Raw genomic sequence first — 12,906 nt, 5'->3', positions numbered from 1 at the left:
TTCTAATGTTAAAGGGATGACGCCATCAAGTGAATAACCAAGTGTGATTGCACCGCTCTGTGCCCCGAAGACATCGAGGATACAGTCAGCAGGTGTCCTATGGGACAGGTACGAAATCTCTGTCTCTATTGCCGAGCAATTTGTCAGAAATCATACCTTGAAAGCTGACTTAACATCAACTTTCTTCTGTGTTTGACAATATTTCATAGGCCTACTGTTCCATGGTATTAGTATGATCACAAATCCATGACAGAGTGCCTCGCTTTAATTACAGTAAATAGTGAACACACTGAGACAGTAGGCTACACATAGTTGTTATTACAGTTTGGAGGACATCAAAATTAACAGGTGACCTGATAACTACTGATTGATTATAGTAGCCTACTAAGGTCATGGTAGAGATAGCATGGCATTAAACTTTTAAGAGAAAAGAAAAATAAGGCAAAAGAATGGAAGCTCCACTTGCAGGTGTGTCAAAAATATAGCTTCTGTCCTGTAGCTGATGACCATGTGACATCTGTCATGTACAGACAGAGGGATTATAGAGAAAATTATTTTAAAACCACAATCAACAATTATTCAATAATACAATGGACTATGATACCGGCAAAGTAAAACAAACACCTGTTGATCATAGTTGACCAAATTAAAAAGCAGTTGCTGAAAACAGAATGGGGGTTTATTTATTTTGTGCACAAATAAACTGCCAAAATTGCCAATAATACATAAAATACAGTGTTATTGTTATTTGTTGAATTGTGTTTTGTTAATGCAATTATTCTAACTATCCTGTTTTGAAAAATAAACAACTCTTTACATCCAGCATAATAACTTATCCTACATAATTTACTATACTAAATAATACTTTTCATTAACAACAAAGACAAAACTGATCACTGTTACTGAGGCTGGAGTACTATTGAGAGGTCAATCTAGTAAACTGTGTTATGCTGTATAAATTCATTGAAGGATATTGTGCCCCGTGCCATCAGAAAAATATTTTGCTATACAGACTAAACATCCATTTCTATAGTTATGTCCTGGAAGTCAGTAGGGTTGAAGCTAATATCCCTTAATGCCTGTTTTTTTGTTAGCCTTGGAACTCAAGTATTTCTACTCAACATCCTTCAACCAAAATAACAATCTTGTTAACCATGGATATCCAATGAAGGAACTGGATAGGGGAAGAACACTTTCAATAACAGTTATAAAAAATAATCTCTCTTCTGTTAGACACAGAGCTTCTTCTCAAACTCAACATTCGAAGAGGTCCTCTTCCTGAAGGTCAAATTAGGTCCCCTTCAGTGGCCACCGTGTGCAGGTGTTCTGTATTGTGCACCTGGAGGAGGCCTCTCAGCTGAAGGAGGCGGCGAGAATGGCCTCCTGCTGTTGATTGTGCAGCATGCCGATACCCACAGCCGGAGCAGGAAGAGATGGTCGACTGACCAGTCGCAGCTGAGGACCAGAGAATAGCAGGCACCAATTCAGGTAATGAATAGGTAGTACAATAGTCATTCTGCAGGCGTTCAATGATACAAATTTATGTCACAGTTACAAAATAAGAATCTAAGGCACATTCACATTCGCAGATTCACAAATCATTTGCATTCCCAACAATATTACTTTCGATATAAAAGAGAATATACCTTGCATGCCAGTTGTTTTTCAAATCTTGGGTTCACAAAGGACCAGGCACCCATGTTCTGGGGCTCCTCCTGACTCCATATAAACTCTGTGGAAGTGCATAAGTGTGGAGTGAGTGAGTGAGTGAGTAGAAGGTTGACAATTAACCTACTACATACAGTACATACAACCAGATAACCCATGCTACTCATAACCAGATAACCTAAGGCTGTATAATCAGATAAACTCCAAGTAAATAAACTTCACAAGATAATCCAAACAATAGTCTGGGATAAGTCTTGATGATGACTATATGATTACTACACAATAACATGACTCACTGAAACACCTACTGTGCTTTCAGTTGAAAACATTCAAGGGTCTAAACAGTCGCTCACCTTTGGCATTGGTGTATTTAGAGAGCTCGGTCTGAAGAGCCTCCAAGGGGAAGGGACAGAGCTCCTCCAGCCGGATTAGTGCCGTGTTCTGGGCAGCTGCTGCCAGTGACTCCCTCTGCTTCAGCAGGGCGTAGTAGTGTTTGCCAGAGCAGAGCAGCACCCGCTGGACACTGTGGGGAATTACAGGTTTGACTAGTAGAGTACATGAAGCGCGAGGAGGAGTCATGGAAATAATACTGAATGGAAGCATTTAGTATTAAATTAATTACATCATGCTCTTTCATTTCAAATTTACTCTGTGCATGACATAACTTAAAACGATGGTTCTTAATCTTTGGAACCCTTTCAAGGCAGGCCTCACTTTGACAATGAGATAAATTAGCACCCATTACCTGATAAAACTGATCAAACCTTTATGGATCAAATATGATTTCATGATGGATGATTAAATAAGATTATTTGTTTTGGATTGGCTTATGTTAGGCCCATGTCCCTTGTATTAATATTACAACTAGCCATATTATTACCTTAAAGGCTAAATGGTAGACTCTAACCATACTCTGAAAGTAAAAAGTAAGCTTCAAACTCATTGTCAAACAGGTTATTCAACATGCTGAAATTACACTGCCGAGGTTAATTTGACCTTTAGCTGGTTGTTTGGATTCTCGTTTTTTCACTCTCAAAACATGCCCCTCTCTGTAACTCCCTGACCTCCTCTGGGGGCCCGCAGACTTTGGAACGTACAGACTTAAAAGTGCCTTTTGAAGAGCTGATATTAGACCATGGCATAATTGTTTAGATAGGGGGAACACGATCAAAGTTATGGTTCTTTCTGGCTCTCTGCCCAGTCTGACACTTAGTTTTAACACTAAAGCACATTACAGCTGCATGTAGAGTTCAAAGTTTGTGATCAGACGATTCACCTAGAGGGGTTCACCGATGGGTCACCAAACACAGGTTTGAAAGATGTTCCTGGAGCCAAGTCAGCAAGGCTAGACACAGCACCCTATTAGGGGGACACCAAATTTAGTTTGAGTCATTATCTGTCTTTTCATACATACAGTCACCTCCCCTTCCACTCTCTCACTCACACTCACACACACAAACAGCAGAAATATACAGACTTAACACAAAGTTAATTAAATTCATTAGATATTGAAGGAAGCCTCAATAATGTGGTAGAATTGTATACAGAAATATAAAGCCATGTATATTGAGAGGTGGAGCAAAAGTATGCACATAACAGGTAGGAAAAAAGTCAGACTTACTGAGAACCTTAGCAGTGTCTTTGGTCCGGCTACAATCAAAGGCTTGCGGAAGTTGCGGATCATCTGTCGCCGGAGGAGGTGGAAGTATTGTGCTGGAGTGGTGGGGTTCACCACAGACATGTTCACTGTGTCACTGTCTACACCCTCCTCCTTGCTATCAGTCATCTGATAGATAGACAAATACCGGTACATAGAATGGACATAAGCTGTGGCGGGTATTCATAAACGGCAAATGCTGGGTCACACTTAATACTGTACGAGACGAGTTCAAAGTAATAGTACTAGATGTCATAAATGCAGAATAGGAAAAAAAACTCCTAAGGACTTTTTTGCCTACTGCAACTGATGACTGAAATTCCAATAGTCATGACATACATGAAATATAACATTTCTAAAATAACAAGCATTTTATTGGATAGTCGTTGATGGGAAAAATTAGACGGGACATCGATTTGGAGAAGGAAGTCTGCAGGGAACGAGAAAGTCTAAAACGGGGGTCTCCAACCTTTTTTCCTCCGAGAGCTACTTTGACAAAATGAACATGGCCGACAGCTACCACCGTTTTAGTAGTAGCATGTAGTATTCACATAGCTGGTCTCCATCCAAAACAGCTGAATAAGCGTTTTATGTATTTTAAGGCTCATTAAAATACCTTCTCTGTTAGTGCACTGTGAATTTGATTTGAAATTAACTTTAACAGGATTATCAAGTGACTTTATCAGATTTATGAAAGTGTCCTTGAAGCTTTTGGGGAGCTACTCAAAAACAGTTGGAGGGTTACCGGTTGCTCGCAAGTTACCTGTTGGACACCTCAGGTCTAAAACATGACACCTACATGAAAAACCTACATAAAAGAGTGAAATCATTTTGAGAATTCAAAGAACTTAATAACCGTATATTTTGCAGTGTTATTGTCTTATTATTAGACTGCGAACCATAAGGTGCAAGATAAGGCAACCTTTAAACTTCATCAAATAATAACATGGCAAGGGGGTGTTATTTGATATTCACTGGCTTTTCTGATTACCTTGGAACACCTTGCAGTCAAGTAGCAGTGGCCCATATGAGAGAGGACACGTGTGCCCAGTGTTTATCGATGCTTGGAAAGTGTGCTTCTTAATAAAATAAATATTCAAGTAGGTAGACACATTTTTATGCCTTCTAGCTGCTACCATTATTAGAGGCTCTTACATTTTGTATTCTAGTCACAAAGGCAGTTGTGTCTTAATTAAACATCTGTGGGTGTCAGTGTCAGCAGAAGTCCAGATAAAATAATTCACATTAATAGACTATCCCTCCTGGGAATCAGCGCTGCGCAAGTAGGCCTTGAGAGGTAGCCTTCTCAATCAGCATGATTTACAGTATATGAAAATCTTATTAAGGGACATCGATGTCTTACTAATGGACAGGCGGTTCAGTGAAAACGTGTAGGCATATTTGCCTCCATATTATGGGCTGTGATACATAATAACTATCCACAGAGGTTTTCCCATCTGTTAGACAGAGCTTTATCTTGTGATCTCACCATCAGAATGCATAGAAATGTATGTAGAAATATTATCCTGTTAATGCAACTGTTTTTTGAGCATAGCAACGTTTAGAAATGAGGCCCCTGAACTGGCGTGGGCAGTGTGAAAGGAGACATCCCTGCCCATACAGTATGTGCTGGTGAACGAGTGAGTGGGTGAGATAATTAGAGACACTGACAGTTTCCTCACCTGTAAAAAGCGCTCAATTCTGCAGGAGGAGTGCTCAGGTCCAGCTCCATCATAGCCATGTGGCAGCAAGATAACAATGGCGCTCTGTAGCAGCCATTTAGCCTCACCTGGAGAACAATGCCATGCACTTACATATGAACAGACAAGTCTTTTCAGAAAAACCCAAGTTTAAGCCATATGTTCACATTCTCCATCAAGCAAACGGTTTTGTTAAAGGCACAACTTCTACACCAATTAATAAATCATATGGTAATTTCAAAATATGCGTTACACATAGTCCTGTGAAATTACCAAATGAATATGCCCAACGCATGGAATGTGATCCTAAAATGAAAAATGAGACAACACCCAAGACAAAATGCCATGGCTGCATGTCTGAAGGAGTTTTATAAACTGTGGTTACCTCCTGTGATGAAGGTATCAAAGATGATCTGTGCTCCATTGAAGAAGTCTCCAAATTGAGCTTCCCAGATGGGTAGAAGCTTGGGTTGGGCAATACTCATACCATACTCAAATCCCAGCACTGCCTCCTCAGACAGGGGACTATTGCACACCTGATGCACACACACACACACACACACACACACACACACACACACACACACACACACACACACACACACACACACACACACACACACGAGAGAGAGATTGTTACTTTAAACAAAAGGACATATATCCATCAAAGCATTCATTACTCAAACAGATCTTGAAAACAGAGAAGATTAACAATTTTCAAACTCAGACAAGCTCAAGTCTTTTGAGCTTTCCACTGACCTCTAGGAAGCCCCTCTGCGTTGGGTCGATATGATTCAGTGGGATGTACATGTCATTGGACTCCTGGCATACAACCATGGCATGGCGCTGACTAAACGTGCCTCTCCCAACATCCTGCCCACTGATACGGATATTGAACCCTGGCCCAAACAAAAATCAACAAGCAAAGATCACAGACCGTCACACAAAACTGCTGGACAAGTGTGGCAGACTACCTCCACACTTGGAACCTGATTAAAGGTGGGTTTGGAGCAGGCTCTCTGGAGCATTTTTTAACATATTGCTTGAAATACTCTTCACACCCCCATTGCAACCAATTAATTAAAAGTTTTGACACAAAAATGAAAAGTTTTAGTGGCCTCTAGAACAAACAATCCAGGAAAAAAACTATCCAATCATACTGAACGGATTGTTAATGATGATTGGATTCTGATGCCTCTATCAAACCTTTGACCTGTGTATTTTCAAAATGCAGCTTTGCTGGAATAGATATCAAGTATCTTCTACCCTACCTTTGATGGTGGGAAGAACTATATTGTTAGCATACAGTTTATAGGTCTATTACATTACATTACATTTGGCTGACGCTTTTTAACCAAAGTGACTTACAACATACTGTAGTAAACATTTCCAGCTTTTTAAGGCAAATCCAATTCTAGGATTTTTTTAAAAAAGCTGCAGTTAGAATAATGAAGAATGAAAATGTAAAAAAAGGTAGAGTGCAGTAAGAATAAATGCAACAATGAGTGCAATTGTCCGAGGGGGAATGCGGCTGGGAATGCATATCTATCTATTTGTCTAGTTCCCCTTCTTTAAGTTCTGATCGCCATAGCCTACCTTGGCAGAGCAGTGAGCCAAAAGCCATGGCTTCAGCGGTGGACCAGTCCAGCTTGGTTCCGTCTTCCAGCTTCTGCAGCCGAGCCTGTTTGGAACATTTCTCCATGTCAGCAGGCTTCTTCCTTCTGTTTCTTTGTAACAACTGATTCCTCTAAAACGTTATCAGACACCTCATACACTGTAACTTTACGTCAAGGACATGGCCTCCGAAAGGCACAAACCTGCACGTGTGTCTTTCTGAGATGACTGTGAAGGTTAATCTCCTCGGGGATGGCCACTGACTTGGCCCCCACAAACTGCAGCAGGGGTGCGGCGATGCCAGTGTCCCAGGTGGTGATGCGGGCCTGGGGCTCCACCAGGTCCCCCCAACGGCCCTGCAGATTGGTGGACGGCGGGCTGTACAGCGTCATGTTGGCCAGCCGCTCGTTCAGCATGCCATAGTGGGTGGACTTTATCTGACCTCGCTCCTCCTCGGTCATCAGGCCCTCGGACACCAGCAGATCCGCATACAAGTCTGGAATGCTCTTCCTGGCCCTGGAAAATGGGAAGGGAAAAAGGACCACATTCACAAGGATGTTTCGCCAAATATTTCGAGGGCTGAGAACCAAAGTGAGTGACATTTCACCAACTTTACAGGAGAGCCAAAACAAATCTAACTGCTTCTATATGTTCACAGTTAAAGACCTGTGGTTTTTGTTCAATAACTTTATATTCATAAATATTTTACTGCTATAATTTTGTCAGCTAGAAAGAGCTCATCAAGAGCTTTCAGGTAGGGATATCGGCCCCGATATGAACAAAATAGCTGGATCGGGGATCGGAGAAAATGAGCAGATCCATGGGCCGATCCGAATTTCATTTGATTGATTTGACATGGAACTACACTCTCATCTGGCGTAATAATCAAGGGAAGTTGCAAACACAGTAATATCACAAACTACTTAATGCTTGTTGTCTATAAGGACTATTTTCAGATATCACTGTGCCCATGGTACGTTTGCAACTTCCCTTGATTATTACGCCAGATGAGAGTGTAGTTCCATGTCAAATCAGCCTAGAAAAACCCCAGGTTTCATTTTCAGTTGGTCTTATTGCACTTTCTAACTTGAGAGGAGACACGTTTTAAATGGGAAAATTACCAGAAATCTTAGTCACTTTTAAACATGAAGCTAGCAGGCGAGAAGCTAATGGTCTAATCCGATTCAACGGTCTATGCTAGGCTGAAGCTAAAAGTTGCATCACCAGAATGGCTGGATGAACGGGAACAAGGTAAATAGATTGTTTTGCTCGAGGGGAGGTGGGAAATGAGCTTATTTCCAAAAATGGCAGAATATCCCTTTAAGTCAAGCTTGATGCCTTTAGTCTTTTCCACATGGAGAGGTTTACAGTTTATTAATTGACAATGGGATCGGTGTCGGATATCGACCGATACGCAGAGCCCAGGCATCGGTATCGAGACTGAAAAAGTCAGATCGGTGCATCCCTACTTTCAGGTGATATATATATAACTCAATTTTGACCAAAATGTCACTTACGCCCCTTTGGTTCTCAGCCCTCGATTTTCTTCATGAGGTTATTTTCTGTATCAGTAATTTTACTCAATGCTACCAACAACACGCACTACTGACATTCATTCCATGTACATACTCTGCTTCACTGATTCTTTATATTGACTGTTTATGTAAAAAATTGAGTATTTCTACTCATGCTTCACAGTAGAGAAAAACATAATGTGTTTACAATTAGTGTCTTTTCAACACGCCATTTACTGGTAGTGCAGCAATATGGAAGTTTTGGTCTAAAACTAGTGATCCCTAAAAGGCAGGCAAAATCTTGCCAAACATCAGCCAGATCCTTATTGGCATTGTCTGCAGCCTATGCCTATACCATAAAGTCAACAACAATTGTGCTGGGACAGGCTCTCCTACATTTTTGCGGTGTGGTGAAGACCTGCTTGCAGAGCAGCATAATCCTGAATGGCTGCTGTTTATCTGGCCTTCACAAGAGCATGTACAGTACCATCAAAGTGAATTTGAAGATGATATCAAAACTAGTTGCATGATGACAGCAAAGCTCAACTCAAAAAGTGGCAAATTGTTGCCTAGTGTTACTTTTTACATTGTATGGTATGTACTATAGTACAGTATAATGGATCAACAATGGATCATTGCAGCAAAACTTCATAAATAAGCTGCATACCGGATGATCTTGTACATGGCTGGATTGGTGAAAAATGGTTCATCCAACTCGTTGTGTCCCCACTGTCGATAGCACAGTAAGTCAACGACCACATCCTTCCGGAACTTCCGCTGATACTCCACTGCAAGTCTTGTTGCCCGAAGAACATCCTCGGCCTCGTCGCCATTCACATGTATCACAGCACAGCCAACCATCTTACCTGGAAGAGTTGCCCAGAAATCAGTTCACTAGTCCTTCTTTGTTGCAGCATATCAGCAATCCAGTGTAAAATATACTTGAGCAGAAACGCTTTGTTTTCACTTACCAACATCACTGCAATACAGCGATGATCTTGCTCTCTCCGCAGGAGTGGTATATCCCACTTGGTTATTAACAATGAGGTGAATACTCCCACCAACTCTGTAGTGAGGTAGATTTGACAGTGTAAAGTTTTCTGGCACAATGCCTTGGCCTGAAAATGAGCCATCTCCATGTACCTGCAAAAGGCAATTGGTTATACAGATCACACATGATATGCCCTTTTGATATTGATGTATTTGATATGAAACAACCCTAAAGCACTTTTCCTCTGTCGCATGCACGCTATTTGTTTATCCAGCTCCGGCTTCGCAAATAACGATGTCCACAGACAAGGTTGAGTATGTTGCATGATTTTATGAAAGTATGATGTTTTGCAACATCAAAGCAAGTCAAATTTGTAGTTTCTTATATCTCATTCCATCGAACTACAGATCCGCTACCCCATCTGCAGTTATACCCAATAGGGCTGCAAAGGGAATGCAGTAGAGCCGTTCACCCTGTTACAAGTTGATGAGCTACTGAAATGATTTTGGAAACATTATTTTAAGGACTTTACAATGGAGCATCCAGTGTGTGAAAATTGTATTCAGGGCTTTCTGCTTGATGAGAGCTGTCACTCCAACAGCATTTTCAGTCATAGCTGTGGCCCCACAACACACTCCCACATGGCAAGACAAATCAAGTCCATTGCCTGAATACTCATCCAAAACTTGAAAAAGATCTCTTCCTCTGACTATATATATTTACATTTATTTATTTTTTTGTTTAATTTCTCCTTACAACTTGCTGCGGGCCCCCTGGCACCCCTTCGCAGCCCCACTTTCAAAACCACTGTGTCAACATACAGGAAAAATACATGTTCTCAGGTTTATAGTTGCCCAGTGTGATGCATGGGGGCTGTACCTGAAGGCAGATGACTTTGTCTCCGGGCTGGGCACTGCTGTCGGGGGAATAATCGCCATCCTGTTTAAGCTGCTGTCGGGCGCGTGCCTTGCCCTGGGCGACTGGGTTGATGGCTTCCAGGTGAGATGGGTTAGGCAGCATGGTGACGTGGACAGGGTGACCAGCCCCGAAGTCAAGCTCCACAGAGGAAGTGAGGTGGGAGAGCACGTCGCCGATGGAGGGAGAGTTGTCTGGGAACTCGCTGAGGCCACGCATTTTGCGGAACATGAGCTGAAACACACAAAGCCGCATCGGAGTGAGCCAGACCTCATGCAAATGAGGACGCCCCTGGGAACAGAGTACTAGAGAGACTATAAGTTCTACAACACTTAGGATCAATTAATTAGTATAATAATTAATAAGGCTCCTGCTCCAGAAACCATGAGGCTGCAGTTGCACAAAGTGACACAGGCACAGTAACGAGCAACACGAGTAATGGGATAGTATGTGCTGCTCCTGCTTCTACTGACCTCGGGTGGACACTGTAAGAGTCCCGTCAGCAGGTTCAGGCGTCCACGATGAGGCATACCCATGATCACATCTGTCACACCACTGTACGCCGCATGACGGAACAGCTCATGGAAGAATCCCATCATGCTCTCCGCTCCCTCACCTCCATACCGCTTCACAGTAGCAAACTTGGTGCCCAAGAAATTATCAAATTCCTGACGTTTCACATGCATAGACAAAAAAAGGGGACAAACAACAGAATAATCAGATGAATGTCATCTTATCTAGGACAGGCAGTGATTTTATTTTATCTTGCTGCCTGAGACCTGTCACTTTCCACATCCCAGTGACTTACCTGAGACTCAAGCATAAGCTGAGCTAGCCGTCTTCTCTCCTCTGTAGAAAAAGTTTCCTTTTTGAGCTCCTCAAATCGGTCTGCAGTCCATTCTCGCTCCTGCACTGTCTCCAGATGGCTGATCTCCACAGAGATCTGCCCACAGTAGGTTTGTTTCAAGTAAGCAAGGACTTCTTCCAGTGATGCCTCTGCTTTCCCAAAGTGACGCAAACCTACAAAGATGCCCATAAATAAATAGATGACATGAAACAGAATATCACACACACACATAAAACACACAGATTTTGAAATCGATAGGATGGATCTAAAACACGTTGATGTGTTTCCTGGTTATTTCTTACCAACCACATTTCAGTTGATTCTGATATAAGGTCTTTTTTTCAACACTTAGGCTGATTAAGTTTATTTATTAAGACATTTAATTAACTCTCATAAAGACTTGAAGTAACTACTATAAAATATTTGTAAAAATGAGTCAGCTAGGGAGTTAACATTTAACCTACAAGAGTTTCTAAGGTCACCTACAACTAGTGCTCACCATTGGTCCTGAAGGGCCCCTCAAGAGTCCCATCTAACGCGCTGATTTCCGGAACGGTCTCCAGCACCGGCGCATCAGGAAGCAATGGGTTAATCTTTGCTGCTTTATGTCCATGTGCTCGATATGCCTCGACCAGTCGTGCCAGTCCATGGTCTGTTCATGCATGATTCGACACTTTATATCAGTTGCCAATTAACCCACAACACAACTGAAAGACCGAGCTTGTGAATGCAAGGATAACGCACTATAGTGAGGCTAGTACATACCATTGTGTTCATGCCACGATGAGAACTTACAAAACTATGTAACGTTAGCGTAGGGTTACTGCAACAGTCACCTGTTGCATTGCACATCAGAAGTGACATCAGATATTGATCGTAGCCTAAAAATGCCTGACGTTTGGTAACAGTCAATTAAATGTACATGATTACCTTCCACATTACATGTTATGTCCACACACTGACCTTGATTTAGCGCAGAGATATGGTCGCTCGTCAAAACTTTGGAACTCAAGTCGTTCTGTCTGGGTCTGTAACCATACACCCCCTTTTCCGTGTGGTACAGACAGGCCAAATGTGGTCGTGGAGCACAGACAGTATATCTTGAAAGATTGTACAATCTATTTAATTTAAGAAGAGCTGACATATTTGGTAACCGTCCAATCTTTCACGGTGTTAGGTTCGGAAGTTCACAGCGCCAATATGCAGAGACACTTTGCAGAAAGCAGCCATATTATTATGACTGACGGGGGCGGCGCAAAGACCTGAAACGCCATTGGTTACAGTGTGATCCAAAAAGTAGGGCCAGTTCGAGGACGTACATTTGAAAACATTTGTCGCCATCGCTGTAGTAGGCCTATGCAGTGAGGTAGATCTAACATATAGTCATTATTATCATTTAATCACCTCAAAATAATCAATCCGATAAATTAATTGATTCAATATGTAATCCAGGGGTGATCCCCAAACTCTCGTCATAAACTGTCGTGACATTTGTTTGCTTAAATTTCATATTAACACATACTGAGTGTCATTACTGTACCCGACTGGGGAAATAAGAAATTATATGTTGAGGGACAGAAAAGCTGTTTAGCCTACCTCTTCCGTAAGTAGCCTTGTGTGATCAGCAGGGGGTGCAGGTTTGCTGCCACTTTTCGGGTAGGTCCTGTCCTGCTTCTCTACGGACACAGTAGCCTACGCCTAGCTGATTCACAAACTGGTCTTTCCTGTCTTCAATTAGTACATAATGTAGATTGTTTGACTGAGTTCCACTGTACTTGCCAGAGTGAGATTTTTGTTCATTGCATAAAATAGTGGTGTGAGTGTGACAATTACTATGAAATAGCAAGACTGGTCTCACTGGTCAAGGACAACATTTGTGTTGGTCGATACACCTTGGGGGGCTGATGTGGTGATGAAGATGAATTAGGTTAGGATTATGACAGTGAGACAGTAAAACCCACTTCACAATCAGCAGACAACAGTGAAATCAGGCCAAACCC

General features: G+C 41.9%; 1 protein-coding gene across 1 annotated transcript; it reads right to left on the bottom strand.

Moving 5' to 3' along the window:
• Positions 1 to 661: 661 nt before the first annotated feature.
• dhtkd1 (dehydrogenase E1 and transketolase domain containing 1) lies at positions 662 to 12,139 on the bottom strand. Its single transcript, XM_062546833.1, has 17 exons — positions 11,870 to 12,139; positions 11,406 to 11,558; positions 10,868 to 11,079; positions 10,533 to 10,727; positions 10,024 to 10,293; positions 9,125 to 9,296; positions 8,821 to 9,019; positions 6,843 to 7,155; positions 6,622 to 6,706; positions 5,785 to 5,924; positions 5,411 to 5,561; positions 5,008 to 5,114; positions 3,290 to 3,454; positions 2,945 to 3,027; positions 2,022 to 2,191; positions 1,647 to 1,732; positions 662 to 1,455 (listed from the first exon to the last, which is right to left on the bottom strand). Exons 1-17 carry the CDS (start codon positions 12,048 to 12,050, stop codon positions 1,354 to 1,356), a joined length of 2,784 nt encoding a protein of 927 aa, XP_062402817.1. The 5' UTR covers positions 12,051 to 12,139; the 3' UTR covers positions 662 to 1,353.
• Between the last annotated feature and the right edge of the window lie 767 nt (positions 12,140 to 12,906).

The sequence above is a fragment of the Sardina pilchardus genome, chromosome 10 (assembly GCF_963854185.1).
Source record: "Sardina pilchardus chromosome 10, fSarPil1.1, whole genome shotgun sequence".
NCBI classification, from domain to species: Eukaryota; Metazoa; Chordata; class Actinopteri; order Clupeiformes; family Clupeidae; genus Sardina; species Sardina pilchardus.
Note: the sequence above shows the minus strand (reverse complement) of the source record. Positions and strands in the feature narration are given on the sequence as shown.

Bases quoted from the DNA above. Each gene is read 5' to 3' on its own strand.
- dhtkd1 (XM_062546833.1), bottom strand. From the start codon at position 12,050: ATGTCAGCTCTTCTTAAATTAAATAGATTGTACAATCTTTCAAGATAT. The intron at 5,925-6,621 runs GTAGGCTATGGC...TGTTTGGGCCAG, and splicing joins TGGCTCACTGCTCTGCCAAG to GGTTCAATATCCGTATCAGT. The intron at 5,115-5,410 runs GTAACCACAGTT...ATTGTTCTCCAG, and splicing joins TGATACCTTCATCACAGGAG to GTGAGGCTAAATGGCTGCTA.